Genomic DNA, 18,445 nt, shown 5'->3' on the forward strand with positions numbered 1-18,445 from the left:
AGACCAAATAGACGATAAAACATTTCCTTGATAACCAGGGGTGTTCCTGAGGAGAGGCCGGTGACTGCAGGCAGCGATCGGTATGTGAAGGTCGGTGTCCTTTAACAACGGGGAGCGAGGGCTGTGAGGAAAGGTCTGGGAATAGCAACAGCGCGGCTGCAGAAACGCTCTCAGCTCTGCCCTCGCCTGCAGCTGGAACGGAGTTTGCCAAAATGGGGAAATTTTAGAGCCCTGGGGGCTATGGCAGGAGTGCTCCGGCGACGTGGTGTCCCCAGAGCCGCGGGTTTTCCAGACCTTTTTTGAATTTTGTTTGCGCCCTTCCATTCTTAGACATTTTTAATTAAAAAGCAAGACAAACCCCAGCCTCTGGTGGTCTCCCAACTACATGTTTGTAAGGCCACGCTGCTGCGTCCCCTCCCTGCCCCACCCTCTGCCTCCCGCCTTTGAACAAGCTGGCCTTATATGTATTTTTTTTCTTTTTTTGTTTAATCACAGGCAACTCCAGCACAAATTAGACGTCCTGCAAAACCAAAGATACCGCTTGAGCACCGCCCCGGAGCCGAGGAGAGTATTTTGGGGTGTGGGCATGCTTGCGGGGGGAGCCCTGCCTGTGGGCCTGGCGGGGGACCCTGCAATTCCTGGCCTCGGTCCCCCGCTTCCCCCGACCAGGGCCCCGTGCCCGGGATAGCGGGGGGTACCGACCCCCCCCGGGCTGTGTTTTGGGGAGCATTTGTGCGTTTTCCTTGGCCGGAGCCTCCGTGTGCCCCCCACCCTCGCTCCTTGTGTGGGGGGCGAAACTCCCCTCGGAATGGCTAACTGACAGCACTGCTCCATGGGCCGTTTCTGGGGTGCGAGGGAAGGACAGCGAGGTTTGTTCCTTCGTGCCCGTTTCCCAGCTTTGGGGAGCGCCGCCTGCGCTGGCGCGGTGTCAGCGCGGCGGGCGGGGGGACCGGCGCGCTCCCCGGCGCCCCCTCCCCGCGGGGTGAGGGCGTGGCTCGGGCGGGCACCGCCCCCTTTGTTGCGTGCCGGCGGCGCTGCCATTGGCCGGGCGGGCGGTGACGCGCGGGGACTGCGGTTGTTCCGCGGAGCGGCGCCGCGGCTGCCTTCGCGACGCCTTAAAGGGGCCGCGCTCGCTGCAGCCCCGGCAGCGGCGCCGGCCCCACCGGACTGCACTGCCGAGCCGCCGGTGCCCGGCCCCGCTCACGGCCGAGCCGCCGGGCTCCCTGCGCACCCACCGGCACCGGGGCCGCTCCCGGGAGGCTCCCACCCGGTAAGGAGGCTCCGGCGGCTGATGAGCGTGAGTCTGCACCGGGGCGGCCGGTACCGGGAGGTGCCGACACGGCGGGACCCGCGGAGGACCGGGGCACCGGGAGATGCCGATCCGATGCGGCTGGCGGCAGTACCGGGAGGTGCCCACCCGGTGGGGGTCTCTGCTGGCCTGGGCGGCCGGTACCGGGAGGTGCTGATCCGGTAGGACCCTGCGGGGACCGGGGTGGCTGGTGCCGCTACCGGGGCGTCCCCACTCGGTTGGGCTCTCGGAGAACCGGCGCGGCTGGTGCCGCTACCGGGAGGTGCTGACCAGGCATGAGTCAGCCCCGCTGCGGCTGTCACCCGTACCGGGAGCACCTGGGGAGCAGCCGGGCGTGAGTCGGTACCGGAGCCACAGCCACTGTGGGTCCCGGCAGCACCGGGAGCCGACACCGGGCTGGCACCGGCCCTGGAGGGCGAGAGGCCGCGGGGTGCCGGTGCCCCACGGCAGGTCCAACACCGGCACCGCCATGGGAATCCGGGATCTGATTCTGGACTCCCACAAACCAGCCTCCGATCCGGCACCCACCGCCTGCCAGCCACAGCCTTTTGGGGCCAAAACCACCTGTTTCGGGGTTTGGGGTGTTTTTGCTATTGCAGAGCCGAGAGCTCCAGCGGCCGCAGCGGGAGCCCTTTGGCTGCGGTAACGCTGCAGCTTCCTGGCGGGCAGCAGGAAAAATAAACACCAGTAAAAAAATGGAACATCCCCATGACCCGAGATGACCGGCCACGGCGTCGTGGGTGTGGAGGGTGTTCCCGCTCACCCCTTCCTGGGGCATTTGGGGTGAAGCGGGAGCCGTGGGGCGGAAGAATCAGAGAGTTATGAAGGTTGGGAAAGAGCTCAAAGATCATCGAGTCCAACCGTCAGGGGCTGAGGGGGTTTGAAGAAGGGGCGAGGGGACACGTCGATGCGTGGAGGGGCCTGGGGCTGGCTGAGCCACCCCTCCGAGCTCTGCTGCCCGGTGGTTTGTTAGTAACTGGCTCGTTAGCTTCTGCTTTGGGAGCTGTGCAGGCAGCCGGGGTGGGAGCGGGCCGGGTTTGATTCCAGGAGCGGTGAAATTGTCTCATGATCCCGATGGTGCCGGGGAGGGAGGTTTTCGCCTCCTTTGCTTCTGGGGCAGCGGGACTCTGTCCTCTTGTTTTGCCCTCAGTGCTGTCGTAAGCAGTGGGCAAACACGTTTGCCGAAGGTCAGTGACTGGGGTTTGAGTTAAAATTAAAAAAAAAAACCCCGAACGTGTTATACACACCAGAAACACGAAGTGGTTTGTTAGGGTTAAAAATGTCAAAAGCAGGCAAGAGCAGAGTACGCCGGGGGATGAACAGCAGCCTGGGGATGGTGCCTGCAGCTGGGAAATACCCCGTGCCCCTCGCTTTCGAGGCTCAGCGGTTCCCGGCTCCGAAATCAGGCGCTGATCCCCCTCCACGCTTGCTTGGGTGCGATGGGGGCTCGTGGAGGGCCTGATCCTGCAGCGTGGGGTGGGTGCCCAGCCTGCTCTGCTCCTCCCCGCGCAGCTCGCCCTGCGCTGAACCCGCGCGGGATTAATCCCGAAGTCGCACGGGGCTGCAGAGGTCACGCAGCCGGAGCTGAGCTGTGGAGAGCAGGAGGGCAGCGGATATTGCTGAGCTCCAGCCTTTGCTCGCTCGGCCTCCTTAGGGCAGAAGGATCCCCAGGATGGCTGGAGGCACTGCCGGGGGGGCAGAAAACACCGATGTTTGGGGGATAAATCACCCCGGGAAATCATTCTCGCAGTGAGCCCGCTTTTACCGGGCACGTTTCCCATCCCAAATCCATTTCCCCTCATCCCAAATCCAGTTTGTTGAAGCCTTTATGTTTGATGCAACTAATGAGCAAATACCTCTTCTATTTTCTGTTTCGACATTCAGGCTTTGCATAATGTTAGGAAGCGCGGCCGCTTTTCTTTGTTTCGGAGGGAGTCCCTTTTTTGGCGGAAGGTGGACGGACGCGCTCCCGGGAAGCAGCCGCCGGGTGAGTCATCTCCGCGCAGAAATAGCTCTGCGGGGAGCGGTGACACCGTCCCGCGGGGATTTCGTTTCTCCCGACCCTGCACGGAGCCGGCTGCTCCATCCCACACCGCCAGCGGTGTGCCCACGGGCACCGCCGGCTCCCGGCTGGATCTGACGGGGTGATTTAGGGCTGGGAGATTCGCTAAGCCTGATTTCCTCCTCCCTGCTCCCCTCCTGCGCGGGGCAGAGCCGGGGTTTGAGGTGGCTGCAGCTCGTCTCTAGCTCAGCCTGCTTGTCTCTAGCTGGAGAGGGTGAGCGCTGGGTGATGGAGTCGCTCCCAACGCTGGTATCTCCCTTTTCTGTATCGTAAGGGGCAAACAGGACATGGGGGAAGGATGTAATTTGCCCAACAGCCCCCGGCAGTGAGAAGTCCCATCCCAGACCTTTATTCACTAAATAACGCTGACACAGATTTTCATTTCTCCTTTGCATAAAAGCGATGCACGTTTTGGTACAATTAACAGCCGTGTCGGCGACGGCTGAGCGCAGAAGCAGGGCAGGGATGCTCCGATCTCCCGCCGGTAGATGGGGCAGCAATTGTCCGAGCGGACGTCATGGATTAGGATTTTCCTGAGAAGTCCTTCTGGAAAATGGTCTGGTGGCCTCTCTGCTCCCCCGTGACCCGCCAAGGAGAAGCTGCTGTCTCGGGGGGCTCTGTGCAGCCGCGGTGGCAGTGCCGGGGACACCACGGCCAGGAGCCTGGCAGAGCAACTGGTTTTGTTTTCCAGCTCTTGGGAGCGCTGATTTATCCCTGCTGGGGCCGTTGGTGCTTCAGGCAGAGCAAAGTGATGCCAGGGAGGTGAGGAGGGGAGGCAGGAGCTCACAGGGAGCTCTGCTGAGGACGAGTTAAGGTGAGATCAAGGTGGCTGAGGCTGCTTCCAACCTCCTGCTGGCCAGCTCACAAAGGAAGCAGAGCTAAATTAAGCCCAAAGAGACCAAACTGGCTTTTCCCCAGCTCCTTGGTCAGTTTTTTACATACGTAACAGAACATTAATTCAGGAGAGGTGGTTAGACGGGCGGTGTTGGGGGAACCTCAGCTCTGAAGGGACTGGAGGTTGCATGGCGGTGGTTCTTCAAGGTCTGTGTTTGACCTGAGCTGCCCCAAACCCAAGATGAGTGCTGTTAGCCTTTCCTGGCTTGCAAGATGCAAAAATCTTGGGCCCAGAAGAGCTTTTTCGGGGCGGGTTAGCTCCCCGTGCCCACACCGTCCCTTACAGCTGCCCATAATGGTGTCCACGGGGACAACCAGCCCTTCCAGGGCTCTTGCCCTGTGCCGCTATGTCAGTACCGCAGCGTCTCCTCAAGGCCTAGACCCAAATTATTTTCTCACTGTTGGCATCTCTTCAGGATATAATGACAAAAATTATAATTCCTCTTTCACGTTTTGTCTCTTTAACTCTTTCTGTTGGTTTGGACTTGAAAATCATGCCAGCTAATCCCGCTCCCAGGCTGGCTGCAGCATCATTTGGCTTCAGATGATGTCTGTAAATACACATCAGCTTCTGATGGATGCTTCTGCGCAGAAATAACCAGTGTTTGGTTTGAAGGTTTCGCAAAAAGTCGCTTTTAGAGGATTTTTCAACCCTGGGTTCTATTTGGAGTGCCCGCTGCCTGGTGCGGCGTGCCCCACCTTGGAGCTGCCGTTGTGGTCTGTTATTTTCACAGAGTCATGAATCGCGTTTGTGCCCAAAATAGTTTGATGCTGGGCTTCAGACTGGACAAATCCCCTGCAAATCACCCTCAGCTGGAAAACTCTTCCTGCTGTCGCGCTGATGACAAAAAAAATTCATTGAAATCCTCCCAGCCCCAGCTAAGCCGAGCTACTGGTGCCCAGTTAGAATTTCCGGTGTCCCAGTGCGTTATTCCTCCTGCTGACCATCTGCCCGAGTTTCCAGCCAGGTTTGGCGGCGAGGTTGGTTTCTGGAGGTTTCCCATCGCTCTGCTTTGATCACTGCGGACCACGAGAGGTCGGCAAAAATCAGGAGATGGAAGCGGGGCTCTGCCTGCGCTGCGGGGCAGCAGGCTGGCACGTCCTCGCCGGAGCTGCCCGGGCACCCGGTTTCATTCCAGGATAATTACTCCATTAAAAGAAACACCCCACACTAATTACACTGGAAGAAAATCAGGGCAATTTTGGAACAGGGCATGTGTTGCCGGGGTTTATTGCCGAGCTGTTCTGCTGGCTGCTTTCACGTGCGGCAAAGCCCGGGCGCTCGGGGGGAGTTAAGAGGGATCAGAAGCATTAAACGGACTCTGTCCGCTCACCCCGCTCTCCAGAGGCTCCTTTAATTCCTCCGTTCTTGGTACAAAAGGTCCCGAGGTTAGGAGTTCGCTGCGGGACGTAAAGCCCGGCCGTGCCGTGCCGGCTGGCGGCAGCCAGGGAGGACCCCGGCCATTAACCAAACTCCCCCTGCTTTGTGGTTTGCAGGTGGGAGAGCAGCGGGGCGAGCCCTGAGCGCTGCCTTCAGCGACGCGCTGCCCGCCGAGTGATGCCCTTAAAATGAAAAGGTGCTGTGAGGGCGTTGGGCTGCCATGCCTGTTTAAGGTCAGTGCCATTCTCGCCCGTCTTCTCCTCCCTGGACGGGGCTGTCCCCTCTCTTCTCCGGGTCAGGGAGCAGGAATCGGGTCCCCATCCTGCAAATCTCTGTCTGCAGCCGGGAGGTGAGCGGGTGCTGCTGGGGCCATCGTGGCTTTAGCTGAGGGGAGCGGGTGGGCACCAGGAGGCTGGGCTGGGGCTCACCGGCTCAGCACCACGTCGGCAAAGTGGGTTTGCTTTGGGTTTAGAGCAGCGCAGGAGGCAGCTCCGAGTTATCCCGGGCTTCTTGGGAGCCGGCGGTGCCTGCAGAGCCCAGCCCGGGGGGAAACGCACCCAGGTGATGGAGCGTAAATCACCCCGCAAAATGTTTTGCTCTGTCGGGAAGAGCCAGACTTGTCCTGGCAGCAAGAGGGGTCTGCAGGGACACAGACCCCTTTTCTGAGGTGGGACGGGAGCCGGTTGGGGAGCAAACCCCCCCTGCTCAAAGCACCCCGAGGCGCAGCCTGTCCCCGCGTCCCTCGGGAGGACGCCTGCGGCGGTCGCTCGGCACAGTGACCGCTCTGACTGCAGGAACGGGATTAGCGGTGACAAAGTGATCTCTTTATCGGCAGGATAAACGCCTTAGGGCTGGGGCTGGGGTATGTCAGCAGGCGATTAGCCCCCACCCAAGCCCAGCTGGGCTAATAAGCTGCCGGGGTAAGGTAGCCAAGGAGCATCGCTCTGTGGGGCTGGCAACCTCTTGCTGCTGAGGTTGCCACCATCGTTGTGCCAGAGCCGAAGCAAAATGCCTTGAACTAACGGCTGGGCGTTATCCTTCCGCCTCGCAGGGTGTTGGTATGGCCAGCCCCCGGCCTCCCAAATACCTCCTGGTCTTCGATTTCGACGAGACCATCATCAATGAGAACAGCGACGACTCCATCGTCCGGGCGGCGCCGGGGCAGGTGCTCCCGGAGCACATCCGGCAGACCTTCCGCGAGGGCTCCTACAACGAGTACATGCAGCGCGTCCTGGCCTACATGGGGGACCAGGGGGTCAAGATGGGGGACTTCAAGACTGTCTATGAGAACATCCCCCTGTCCCCCGGCATGCCGGACCTCTTCCAGTTCCTCTCCAAGAACCATGAGCTCTTCGAGATCATCCTCATCTCCGATGCCAACATGTTTGGCATCGAATGCAAGCTGAGGGCGGCTGGTTTCTACTCCCTGTTCCGCAAGATCTTCAGCAACCCATCCAGCTTTGACAAGAGGGGGTACTTCACCTTGGGGCCCTACCACAGCCACAAGTGCCTTGACTGCCCGGGCAACATGTGCAAACGCAAAATCCTCACGGAGTACCTGGCGGAGAGAGCCCAGGAGGAGGTGGAGTTCGAGAGGGTCTTCTACGTGGGAGATGGTGCCAATGACTTCTGCCCTTCCGTGACTTTGACTTCAGCTGATGTGGCTTTCCCGCGGAAGGGCTACCCCATGCACCGGATGACCCAAGAGATGGAGAAGCAGCAGCCTGGAGCCTTCCAGGCCACTGTCGTCCCATGGGAGTCAGCTGCAGAAGTCGCCCGCTATCTCCAGGAGCACCTCAAGAAGAAGTGTTGAGGATGGCTCAGAAGAGACTTGCTGACCATAAGCGGCTGGGAAAGGAGAAGCCTGGGGGGGGGGTCACCTCCCGTACCCCACACTCATCGGCACTGCTCGCTCAGCCTCCGCTCCTGCGTTGCTTTCCTGCCTTTCCTCCCCGAGCTCCTTTCTCCCCGGTGATTAAAGCACTTTCTCACGGCCCCCTCTCCTTCCCCTGCCGTGTCGCAACGCAGCCTTCTCTATGCACCTCGGACATCTACTCCAGCGTGGGTGTTTGCCAACACTAATGGCGATTGGTTTTTTTTCTTCGCTGGGGTTTTTTTTTGTTCCCCTTCTTTCCCTTTTGATTTCACAGGAGCAATTCCTAAAAGACCAGAAGCCGGCTGCCGGCGGGCTGGGCCCTGCACACGCTTCCTCCTGCCTTCATCTTCCTCACCTGCCCGAGCTCCGCCGGCCACGCCAGGAGCTGCGAGCTGTTGCCTTGAACCTGATGCTCGTGGGCTCCTCGCCTCTGTGGGAGGCCACTGGACATTTCATCTGGGCATTGCGTGCTGCCCGGGCTCCCCGGCTTGCCCTCCACCCGGCGCCTGGGCAGGGCAGCCCCTGCCTCAGCTGCTGAGTTACTGTCCCGTGAGACGTTGTTCTCTGAAAAAACATCATGTGAGAGACAGGAAAACTTTTGGAAAGGTGGCACCTTGGAGGGGGGAAAAAAAAACAACACCTCCTTTAGTGCCCATCCCTACCCACTTGCCCAGGGTCTGGCGACCGCATCCCTGTGCGGGGAGGAGGACCTGCCCTTGCCTTCCACCTCCTTCCTCTGCTTCTGCTTCCAGGGCAAAGTGTCCTCCTCGCCCCAAGCCTTTACCGGTTGTCTCCTCGCTGGATCGTATCGACTCCCTCTTACCCTGGGGGTCGATTTCCCTCCCACCCTGGCCGAGAGGTGCGGAACCTCCCCGCGGGAGGTCTGGTGCTGTAGCACTTCTCCTGGCATCGGGTCCTCGGAGGCCAACTCCCCCCACCCCACCCCACGTCCCCTTGCCCCGCTGCAGTATTAATCACCCCTTCTAATTGCACTCTGCAGGGGGGACCTACAGTATTCGCTGCTCTCTGGTGTTGGCTTCTCCTGGATTTATCCATAGCCTTACCGGCCCCTGAGGGTGGCTCGTAACTCCTCCAAAGCCTCAAAACCCTGACAGCAAACCTGAGCAGTACGGAAATAACCAAAGCAGCCCCGAGTTGTTCCTCCTCTATTTCATTTCCCCTCCTCTTTGTTCTTCCTTCTCTGGAGCCTGTTCAACTGTGTGGAACTTAAAGCCATGGAATTTAAAAAATACATATATATGTATATAGATAGATATCTATATATTGCAGATACAGAGGTGGTTTGTATCCAGGACATAAACCTGGGTGTGAAACGGCTTTCGGTTGCACGGATGTGTTGTTTCTCTTCCTTGGGCTGGTGGAAGGAGCGGGGGACAGCCTTGGAGGGGGAGCAGCAGAGCAGGGCCAGGCTACAGGCGATGCCCTGCAGGGGACCCTTTGGTGCAGGATCAGGCCCTGGCTCATCCCTCTCTCCCTCTCAAGCTGGTGGGGAGGGTGGGCAGGTTCCCCAGGGCTGGGTGCTGCTCCTCTCCTTGTCCCTGCGGGTGTTCGGCCCCGTCACCCAGATCCGCACTTCGGTCCTGCGCTGCCCGGGCTGCTGCCGTGGGGCTGGGAGCATCACTGGGGCAGACGTCTGCCTTGCCATCGGCTGCAGTGCCCCGGGGTACCAGCAGCAGCCAGTGCTGGCAAAATTAATAAAAAATAAAGAAAAGGATGGGAGAGGGGCCGGGCAGGGGGATGCTTTGGGTCCTGGAGGCTGCAGCAGCCAGTCTGACCACCCGTGCAAGGGCTGAGCTGTGCGAAACCCCAGCGGTGCGAAGCCAGAATTGAAGGGCGAAGCGCAGCCGAGCCCGAGCGGGAGCAGGATGCGGCCGATGCGGGGCAGGGGGTGCGGGGGGCTGCCTGCCCTCGGCGCTCAGAAGGGCTCCACGTAATTCCCGGGGAAGAAACCCGCTTCCTCGCCCACGACGCCCTCGCACCAGCCGTCCGAGTACCGCCGCGTGACGAAGAGGAGGGTGCCGGGCTGGAAGGAGAGCTCGTTGTCCTTCTGCTGGGTGTAGGGGTAGAGGGCCACCACTGCGAGAGGAGGGAGAGAGGGGCCGTGGAGCCCACCGCAGGGGACAGGCCACCGCCGGGAAGGGGGACGGGGGCATCCCACGGCATCGCTCACCGCGCTGCTCGATGCCGGGGCAGAGCTGGGCCCCCAGTGCCATGGTTGTGGGCAGGGGCTCAGCCGAAAGCGCCACGGCAAAGCGATGGGGGGGGAGCTGGGGATGCGCCGTACCTTTCTCCAGGTAGCTCTCCGGGGCCCAGGGGGGGTCCTCTGCGGCGGGCGGCGGTGGCGGGGCCAAATCCTCGAAGTCGAGCAAAGCTGGTGGTGGCGGCGGCGGCTCGAGGTCATCGGAGGCTGCAAAACCCCCGCGAAAAACCAGTGGGGGCTGAAAAGGGCTCCATGGGGAGCAGAGGCCACATGCAGCCCCCACATCCCTGCTAACCCCCCCCCGTGCTGAGCATCCCTGGACCACCAAGCACTCACCCGGGGGCACGGGGTCCGGGGGGGGCATGGCCAGGTCCCCCGGCGGTGGCAGGGCCGGGTCCCCGGGGAGAGGAGGGGGTGGTGGGATGGCAGCCGCAGGTGGTGGCGATGGCCCCGACAGGGACGGCAGCGGCGGTGGCGGTGGCACGGGGATGGCTTCACTGGGGGCTCCGCTCGAGCTGGGGGTGGAGGAGCAGTGGTGTCAGGGTTGGGGGCCAGGCTGGGGGGTGGCTCTGCCCCCCCACTCTCTGAATACAGACACTTGCCCCATGCCAGGACGGGGTGCCACTCGCTGCGGTCACCGGGTGGGCAGGATACCCCAGCATCTGTGTGTATAGCCCACCCAAGCCCTTTCCCCGCTCTGTGCCTCAGTTTCCCCATCGGAGACCATCTCTGTAATGGGATTTTGCCCAGAGCAGCGAACCTCCCACTCCCACAACCCACATTTTTCACCAAACCCCCTTTGCAGCGGAACCTCCCCGGAGCAGCGGGGTGACAGTGGCTGCCCGGGGCTCTCCGGAACCCCCTGGCCCTCCCAGCCCCCCTGAGCAGCGCCGGTACCTGACGGCCATCAGCGAGGAGGTGGAGGAGGCTGTGGAGAGCTTGCCCTCGGGAACCACGGGCGGCTGGATGGGCTCGGGGACGCGGGTGCTTCTCCTGCGGGCAGAGCGGCGCTGAGCCCCCGGCACGGGGATGGGACCCTGACGGCAGCAGCATCGGGGCAGCCCACGGCGCGCCTCAGGGCTCTGTCCCTGCCCTCGTCACCCGCTCGGTGACACAGGAAGGCAAAAGCCCCCGACCTCGCACCCATGCCCACTGCAGCCTCACCCCAGGGTGCCCGCAGCCTGCGCCGCCGCCTTGATCCCCTTCCGAGCCAGGGTGCCCGTGCGGGACAGCTGGGTGCTGTGGTCCTGCGGGCACAGGGAGACACGGAGACGCGATGGGTGAAGGCAGAGACCCCCACAAACTCACTGCACCCCAGAGGGCTGTGACCTTCCCACCCCCCCACCCCCCCCCCCAGGCCGCAGCACCCCACGTTCTCTGCTGGGCCCCCCGTGATGGGACCGCGGAGGCGGCCGAGAGGCGCCCGCCAGCGTGGGAACCGCGGCCCCAGCGCAGACACTTCCCCCCCTACCCCAGCTGCCGAACCCCCCCCCACCGTGGGCGCCTTCCTGCACGGGCGGTTTCAATGCTGGGGAAAGCACCGCGGCGGTGACAGCGTTGCTGAGCGTTGCGTGCCTCAGTTTCCCTTTGATGTATCAGACTGTTTCCAGCCCCCCCGCAAGCTGGGACCATCAACCCCAGTGGGGTGGGCTGCAAGGCGTGGACAGACCCCGCTTCTCCATCAAGGAGGGGTTTGAGCCCACCGGTGCAGCCATCAGTGCAACCCTGGGGACATCAGGGACTGAGACAGCCCCCACCACCCCCATGGGACACCCTCCTAGCCCTGGGCTGACCTTTATGCCGTGGCCGATGTCATCCAGGACGCTGAAGTTGAGGGGCTTCCTGTAGTAGGGCTCCAGGCAGGGCAGGCTGGGGGGGGCCATGATCTTCTGGTAGGACAGGAATCTCTTGCTGACGGTCAATGAGCCGATCTCCCGGCGAGACACCTTCTCCTTGTGCATGTCAACCCTCTGCGGAGAGGACGCTGTCCCCACCATCCCATCCCGGGGTTCTCCTCACCTCCTGCTGCCACCTCCCAGTCCCACCACCCTTCCCAGCCCCATCTCCCTGCCTACAAGGGAAGGGGTCGCAGAGCAGGGTCAGGATCAGGCCTGAACCCCCCCTGAGTGGCCAAGGTCACAGGGGCCGGTCCTGCTCTGCTCCATCGCAGCGGGGCAAGTGATGCCCTTGATGCCACCACAGTGGATCTGGCCCTTCCTAAAGCAAAGGACATGGGGACAGGGCCGTGGCGGGGGGATTCGTGAGCTTCAACCACCCGTAAATTGTTTTCCTGCTGCTCTCAGTGTGACCACAGGGTCCCATCTCCTCCCGTGGCTGGAAAGGCTCCAGGTGGCTTCCGAGTGCCAGGAAGAGGTGGGTGGCCATGGAACTCCGCAGCAGTGTCCCTAAGCTCCCCAGTAAGGGGAGAGCGTTGCAGCCATGCCAACACTCCGAGCCCCATCACTCCACTTTGGCTCCTCTGAGGTTTCTGGACCAGTTCCCATGGTCCCCTCCACTGGGATTTACAAGTGTCCAAACTGGGAGAACCCCCCAGAGACCAGCTTCCCAGCCCCAGGTGGACCCATCCCTCCATGACACGTTGGGTGACCCTGCCGCCACCACCCAAGGCGATGGTCTTGCATTTCTACTGCAAGGTGATGCTATGGGGGGGGGCACTGAGAGGCTCTTGAAGCTGCAGGGAAGGGGGGTCTTCAGCCCCTGGAGCTGCCCAAGGCCCCTTTCCCAGAGCCCACCCCCTTCCCAGGACCTGAACCCCAACAGGCGCCGGCAGCGGTCCGAGGACGGTCCCACCTGGGCCACGCAGCTGACGTCAGCCTCCACCTTCCGCAGCTCGGCCGCCTGCAGGTCCAGCAGCCGGAGGAAGGCGGTGGCCAGGCTGCTGACCTGGTACGTCACGCTGGCCAGGGACTGCGTGCTCATCGCCATCGTCTCCTCCAGCGCCTTCCGCTTGTCGCTCGCCTGGAGGGGGAAACGCAGCCGGTGGGACGAGCCCACCCCGCGCCCTCCGTCTTCACGCTGGGGTCACACGGTAGCGAAGATGCTTCCTTCTGCTTTCCGAATGCATCAAACTTCCTCCGGCTCCGCCGGCGGGACGCGCGGACACCCGTCAGGCGCCCGGCTGTGCCGGCGCTGGGGATTCACCCTGAGTCCTCCTCGGGATGCTGCCGATTCGGCAGGTGCCGGAGCTGAGTGCCCAGCTCAGCCTCCCGCCAGCCTTGGGGACAGCCAGATGTGCCACCAGCTGCGCTGGGGACAGCGTCTCAGCTCCGCTGCGGCGCGTCCAAGCCCTTGGGAGCAGCCGTGGGGTCTGGCTCGAGCCAGCGAGGCCACAGACACAAAGCACCCAGGGACCCCTCCGGCCAAGACACACACGGGGCCAGAAAAAGCCTTTTCCCTCCTATTTCACCCCAAAAGCTCCCACTCCCCCCTTCCCTCAGGGGGTCCAGGCAGCGAGGAGGAGAAGGAGGAGGGGAGCTGACAGCAGCAGAGCTTCACGCTCGCTCTGCGTGTGCAGGCACCCAGCTCGCTTCTGCCCTGCCGGGAGGCACCTCCAGAGCCTGGGGACAGCCTGGGGACAGCCCAGGCGGGGCTGGTGTCCCTGGTCCCCTCCCAGGTCTTCTCTGGAGGCACCGAACCCCCGGAGGGCTCTTCCTTCATCCCAAACCCCACACTGAGAGCTGAGACGGAAAAGGGAAACTGAGGCACGAGGGGAGAAGAAAAGCCCAGCAGCGTGCAACGCTGGGTAGGAAGCGAAGAGGGATGCTGAGGCTCCCGTCTCCACGGGCAGAGCCTTCGCCGTCACCCACCAGCCACCTCCCTGGACCAGCATCCCACCGGGGCTCCTGGCTGTCCCCCAGCATCACGCCCACCCCGCGCTGTCCCCAGCCGTACCCATCCCCCGCACCTGCAGGTAGTTGCTCTCGCAGTAGTCGGCGACCCGGTGGAGGTTGCAGTGGTGGTCGCGCAGGACCTGCCGGCCCGCCGGGATGTCGCGCCGCTGCAGCTGCTCCAGCTCCGACATGGTGCCGGGCTCGGCTCCCACTTCCTCCCTGGCCGCCTCGGCGCCGGGTTTTGAAGCTGGCGGCGGTGCTGACGCAGGGCCTGCGGGCGCCGCGGTGTCCTCGTCCCCCCGAGGGACACCCTGCCGGCATGGAGCCCACCCCGGCCACCTTCACATCGTGACCCTCGACGGCGAGGAACGGGGAGGAAGCCAGCGTGGCCACAGCCCCATGGGGGGACGCGTTGGGGGGCAGCCCCTGGCCGCGGCCGGTGGTCACCCCACACCGGGGCTGGGGGTGAGAGCGATGAAGGATGTGAGTCACGGAGGAAGCAGCAGTGAAGGGTGGGGGTGAGCGACCGGAAAGGATCCCGACCCCCATCTCTGCCTCCCTGGGCCTCCCGGGGGGTCTGGGGCCGGCATCCAGGGAGAGCCGTTCCCTTCCCTTCGCCTTTATCAGCCAGGGAAGAGGCACAGCCAAGGCTGCCAGGTCCTTCCCCCGCGAAAAGCCCCGCGCGCCCCGCACGGCATCGCTGCGGTCACCCGGACCTCGCTCAGCTCGGGGCACAGAGCGGTGTGACAAGTGACCCCACCACGGCGCCCAGCCTCCCCTCGCCTTCTCCGTGCTTTGCTGACCACGTTGCACATCCCACGGGTGAGGCTGTGTCGAGGGCAGGAAATTCCCACTTCCCCAATGTTTAGAAATCCCCCACCACCCTCTCCTCCTCCTCCTCCTCCTCCAGGCGCTTCCTCAGGGCCTCCCGGGCTCCATCCTCAGCCCCAGCACCGCCCAGACAGGAGCAAAACCCACGTTAGGGCTTGGTCCTTCCTGAGCCCGCGGCCCCACCAGCGCAAAGACGAGGGAAATGATGAATTTCCTCGAGCACCGGCCCAGCTCCTCACACCCTGAAGGACCAGGAGCTGCCCGAGCTGCTCCCGGCCCCCGACGTGGCTGCGCCAGCCCCCGCGGCCCCCTCGCCCCGGCTCCCCTCCTCTCCATCCCCCCTCAGCTCCATGGAAGCTGCTCTCATTCTCACAAGGGACAGTCCCTCCATCCCAGCCAGGGCAAGACCCATACCAGAGGCTTCCCAGTTGCCCCAGTCACCCACCCTGCCCTTCCTCCCCATCCTCACCCTCCCCACAGCCCCACCACCGATTACCCCGGGGCTTTGAGGCTAATGCCCAACACCTGACCAGCTTATTCGCTTGAGTCTCTTATCAGCTTAAGGACCAAAGACATCTGCTCCCCGCTGCCCTCCCGGAGAGCCGAAGGAGTCTTCAAGCCCGGAGCCAGAGAGCGAGGGCTCAGTCGACGGCGTCTCCTCTCGGATGGGTCTCTGACCGTCTCTGCCGCTGAGAGGGGCAGCCCCTCGTCCCCGCAGGTAAGTGGCTTGGCTCCCTCAGGGTACAAATGGCATCGTGGGGTCCACATGGTTTGGGAGCCAACGTCTCAGCTGCGCCACGGCTTTCGGCTCCTCACACTCTGCCACGAGCGTCTCCCGGGGCCGGCTGTGCCCCAACGGCATCGATGGGGGGACGAGCACTGGGCAGTCACACCACGAGAGCCGCTGCAGAAAACCAGAGGGGTCTGGGATGCGCAAGCCTGAGACCTTCCAAACCAGGGCCAAGGCATGTTTCAGTTTAATCACAGTTACTTCTTTATTTTAAAAAGCTGTGGCCAGGGTTTCAAACCCAAACACAGGAACAGATCTCAGCAGCGCAGGCCAACTGTGTGGGAATCTCACATAACCGTTGGAGGGGTTTTTGTGAAAAAAAAAGAGCTGGGCTTTTCCAACGCACACGGCCCCAAAATCCTCCTGTCGCCGCAACGCCTCTGCATGCAAACAGGCGAATTCACAGCAATGAAGGGGCCTCGGTCCACGTTAGCGCTTACCTGGGGGGTGGGCATAAGGAGGGGAGAGGAGGGAAAAAAAAAAAGGCAATAAAAGGGTCTTTAGTTCCTTAGAAAACCTGCAAAGATGCTCCGGCCCAGGCACAGGACACAGAGCAGGAAGGTGTAGTTTGCAGACCTGGGCATCCAGGTTCTGCTGCGAGGCTTCTGCTCCGAGGCAGCGGCTTTTCTCCGGCCGTACTGGCCACCTCACGTCTTGGGGAAACAGCCTCTGCGGCAGCAAAAACCCCTTCAAAAACCAGGCTTGCTCCTCCTCCACTGCCCTCACACTGCATCGGCCGCTCGATGTGCCTGCTGAGAACACGCAAACGAAAATCTGGTTACAGCAGATGTCACACAAAGAGTTTTGAAAGGTGCCTCCCGCCTCAGGTTTCTTTTTTGTTTCCCACATCTCACTAAGGGGGTAGCTGAGAACTTAGCAGCATTTGCAACACTGTTGAGCCGAAGCGATAGTCCTAACGTGCCTTAGGAGAAGCCCATCTATACACTAATGATGTGGTTACAGGGCAAAATGGCTCAGGACATGACAGAGAAGGAGCTGCTGAAGATGGAGCTGGATCAGCTGAAGAAGGAGGTGAAGAACGAGCGGCAAATGGTGAGTTTTTCACCCAAAACGCGAAGGGGCTGTTCTCCGGGGTAACTTCCTGACCTGATCATGCTGCAGAGGAGGAAAACAACCCCACAGCCCCTGAAATTAAACCTCAAATACAGGCACAAGCACGTGCATTCACCCCTCTCCCCTTGAGGCTAATGTGCCCCTTGGGCGTAGCCCCACGTCCCAGAGCCCGGGAGCTGCCCCAGCGAGGTGCCCGTAGCACCCCGGGATGCTCTCGGGGACACCCCACGCTGAGTGGGCTGCTCATGGCCACGGTTCCCCTCTCACAAATGGGTTTGTAGGGAGCCGACGAGCGGGAGCGCAGCTCTGCAGCAAGGATTCGATCCCATAACCCACAAGGAGCGTCTCCTTCCTCGGCAGGTCTCCAAGACCGGCAAAGAGATCAAGGAGTATATCGAGTCCATGGCGGGCGAGGACCCGCTGCTGAAAGGAGTCCCCGAGGACAAGAACCCCTTCAAGGAGAAGGGCGGCTGCACAATCAGCTGACCCCCGCTGCTGTCACCGCCGGGCACAGGGATGTTCCCGTGCGCAAGCCAAGACTGTCAGAAACCTGCTTTCCCTGTAGTCTGACCTCCGCACTGGGGAGTCCAGAACCAAAGCATAGCGCAACTAAAGGACAGCAAAAGGAAAAAGAAAAAAAAAAGAGAAAAAAAAAACAGAAGAAAAAAAAAAAAAGAGAAAAAAGAAGGAAAAAAAAAAAAGAAGACAAAACCAAATTACCCCACGGTCAGCGGAGATGAGGTTCAGCAGCCAGCGCTTTTGTGCTCTCACGCCTGATTTACATTTGGTTTCCTGCAAGCAAAACTTCTGCATTTTTTTTAGCAGCCAGCAGCAAACTGGGCTTTAATGAAACCACAGAGCTGTGTCTGGTCTCAGGCATCTCCAAGCAGTCCAGCCCCGGAGCCGAGCCCCCACTTGCTGCAGAAGAGCCTCCCAGCAGGACCTTGCTCAAGTCAACAGCTCTCAGTGCCTCAGTTTCCCCATCTGGCACGGGAGGGCAATACCCACCCTGCTGCTTCAAGGCTTCCAGGGGTCTGAAGCTTTATTTTCTTTATTCCTACACATCCTCCCAGCCGGTGACACAGCTCGCAGCCTCCAGGCACCTTGCCTCAAGAGCCAGGGGATGGCAAGAGCAGGGCTGGTGGCCTTCATGCAGGGCACGGGAAGGAGCGAGGCCCCAGGCAGCTTGTTCAAACCCTCACCCCGCCTCTCGGTCTCGCTTCCTCCCCTGGAAACCCCCTGGCAGCCGTGGGAAAGCCAGCCCAGGGTTTCACCGTCAGCTCTGCTGCCGCAATCCGGCCCTGCACAGGCAGAGCGGCCATAAAGTCTTGTCCCACCGTGTCCCATCAGTGGGAGGGATGACTTGGAGCAGGCAATTTGGGGGGGCAGCAGCTCCTTGGAGGAAGATAGGACTCGCCAAGCCCTAAGCTAGCAGTGCCAGGGCATGATCCTCCTGCTCCCAAGGGCAGCGATTTTCTAGGACAAATTTCATCCTGTTTGATAGAAAAAAGCACAGCTGGAGAACAGTTCATTAGGAGGATACTTTGGGGAAGATTTGTAGGATTTGTTGTTTGGGATTTCTTTTTTTTTGGGTGGGGGGGGATGATTGGTTTAGTCCATTCCATCTACATACTATTTTTCAGCAAACTCCCCGAAACATCCCCAGATGATCATCCCCAACCAGGAGCAGCAGCTCTTTTCACTTCTCACAGTCCCCCAGGTCCCGTCCCTGCCACCAGCCGTCCCCACCCCGCTCCTGCTTCGTGCCAGCCCACCTCCAACACCCTCGCGCCCATGGCGAAATGCTCCCTCTTCTCCTCTGAGGTCACCCACGTCCCACAGCGGACTTGGACGCGGCGAAGACAACAACTGCAAGCTCAGGGCAGGAACGATGCTCTTCCACGCCGTGGGACGGGGCTCTTGGGAAGAGGCGATGGCGCAGCAGGTCCCTGCTGCCCGCTGGGAAGGGTCTTCTGGGTCTGCTGGTGGCTGCTGGGGCTCCAGAAGCACGCGGAGACAGGCCTGGGAGGAGTTTAAATGCTGTGCTTGCAGTGAAATTTGCTTTCAGCCCCTTGTGGAGCTACGTTTTCCTGCGATCTGAGCCATCGCTTGGTCTGATCAACGCACTGGCCCAATCGGCACTGTGTCTGCGGGGT

At 61.6% G+C, this 18,445-nt stretch overlaps 3 protein-coding genes and 1 long non-coding RNA gene across 6 annotated transcripts; 2 read left to right on the forward strand and 2 right to left on the reverse strand.

The window, feature by feature from the left end:
- The first annotated feature begins 1,096 nt into the window (after positions 1 to 1,096).
- Positions 1,097 to 8,861, forward strand: PHOSPHO1 (phosphoethanolamine/phosphocholine phosphatase 1). Of its 2 annotated transcripts, XM_075443344.1 has the most exons (4): positions 1,097 to 1,270; positions 3,194 to 3,296; positions 5,763 to 5,879; positions 6,698 to 8,861. In XM_075443344.1, exons 3-4 carry the CDS (start codon positions 5,835 to 5,837, stop codon positions 7,457 to 7,459), a joined length of 807 nt encoding a protein of 268 aa, XP_075299459.1. In that variant the 5' UTR covers positions 1,097 to 1,270; positions 3,194 to 3,296; positions 5,763 to 5,834; the 3' UTR covers positions 7,460 to 8,861. The 2 variants fall into 2 exon arrangements, with proteins under 2 accessions (XP_075299459.1, XP_075299458.1); XM_075443343.1 differs by having other exon boundaries at positions 1,097 to 3,296.
- ABI3 (ABI family member 3) lies at positions 8,843 to 14,013 on the reverse strand. Its single transcript, XM_075443342.1, has 8 exons — positions 13,669 to 14,013; positions 12,555 to 12,722; positions 11,537 to 11,713; positions 10,908 to 10,990; positions 10,641 to 10,736; positions 10,080 to 10,258; positions 9,828 to 9,950; positions 8,843 to 9,619 (listed from the first exon to the last, which is right to left on the reverse strand). The coding sequence occupies exons 1-8, from the start codon at positions 13,783 to 13,785 to the stop codon at positions 9,459 to 9,461; spliced, it is 1,104 nt and encodes a 367-aa protein (XP_075299457.1). The 5' UTR covers positions 13,786 to 14,013; the 3' UTR covers positions 8,843 to 9,458.
- A 1,090-nt stretch (positions 14,014 to 15,103) lies between these two features.
- GNGT2 (G protein subunit gamma transducin 2) lies at positions 15,104 to 16,900 on the forward strand. Of its 2 annotated transcripts, XM_075443510.1 has the most exons (3): positions 15,104 to 15,143; positions 16,179 to 16,268; positions 16,650 to 16,900. In XM_075443510.1, the coding sequence occupies exons 2-3, from the start codon at positions 16,185 to 16,187 to the stop codon at positions 16,773 to 16,775; spliced, it is 210 nt and encodes a 69-aa protein (XP_075299625.1). In that variant the 5' UTR covers positions 15,104 to 15,143; positions 16,179 to 16,184; the 3' UTR covers positions 16,776 to 16,900. The 2 variants fall into 2 exon arrangements, with proteins under 2 accessions (XP_075299625.1, XP_075299624.1); XM_075443509.1 differs by lacking the exon at positions 15,104 to 15,143 and having other exon boundaries at positions 16,149 to 16,268.
- Positions 15,479 to 17,469, reverse strand: LOC142364236 (uncharacterized). The gene is made up of 3 exons (XR_012766232.1): positions 17,010 to 17,469; positions 15,792 to 15,967; positions 15,479 to 15,655 (listed from the first exon to the last, which is right to left on the reverse strand). It is a non-coding gene; the product is annotated as an uncharacterized LOC142364236 (long non-coding RNA).
- Between the last annotated feature and the right edge of the window lie 976 nt (positions 17,470 to 18,445).

The sequence above is a fragment of the Opisthocomus hoazin genome, chromosome 26 (assembly GCF_030867145.1).
Source record: "Opisthocomus hoazin isolate bOpiHoa1 chromosome 26, bOpiHoa1.hap1, whole genome shotgun sequence".
Classification (NCBI taxonomy): domain Eukaryota; kingdom Metazoa; phylum Chordata; class Aves; order Opisthocomiformes; family Opisthocomidae; genus Opisthocomus; species Opisthocomus hoazin.

Excerpts from the sequence above, each read along its gene's own strand:
- ABI3 (XM_075443342.1), bottom strand. The coding sequence starts at position 13,785 with ATGTCGGAGCTGGAGCAGCTGCAGCGGCGCGACATCCCGGCGGGCCGG. Across the intron at positions 9,951-10,079 it reads CCCGGACCCCGTGCCCCCGG|CCTCCGATGACCTCGAGCCG; the intron begins GTGAGTGCTTGG and ends GGGGTTTTGCAG. Across the intron at positions 9,620-9,827 it reads GGAGAGCTACCTGGAGAAAG|TGGTGGCCCTCTACCCCTAC; the intron begins GTACGGCGCATC and ends CTCCTCTCGCAG.
- PHOSPHO1 (XM_075443343.1), top strand. The coding sequence starts at position 5,835 with ATGAAAAGGTGCTGTGAGGGCGTTGGGCTGCCATGCCTGTTTAAG. Across the intron at positions 5,880-6,697 it reads GGCTGCCATGCCTGTTTAAG|GGTGTTGGTATGGCCAGCCC; the intron begins GTCAGTGCCATT and ends TCCGCCTCGCAG.
- GNGT2 (XM_075443509.1), top strand. The coding sequence starts at position 16,164 with ATGATGTGGTTACAGGGCAAAATGGCTCAGGACATGACAGAGAAGGAG. Across the intron at positions 16,269-16,649 it reads TGAAGAACGAGCGGCAAATG|GTCTCCAAGACCGGCAAAGA; the intron begins GTGAGTTTTTCA and ends CTTCCTCGGCAG.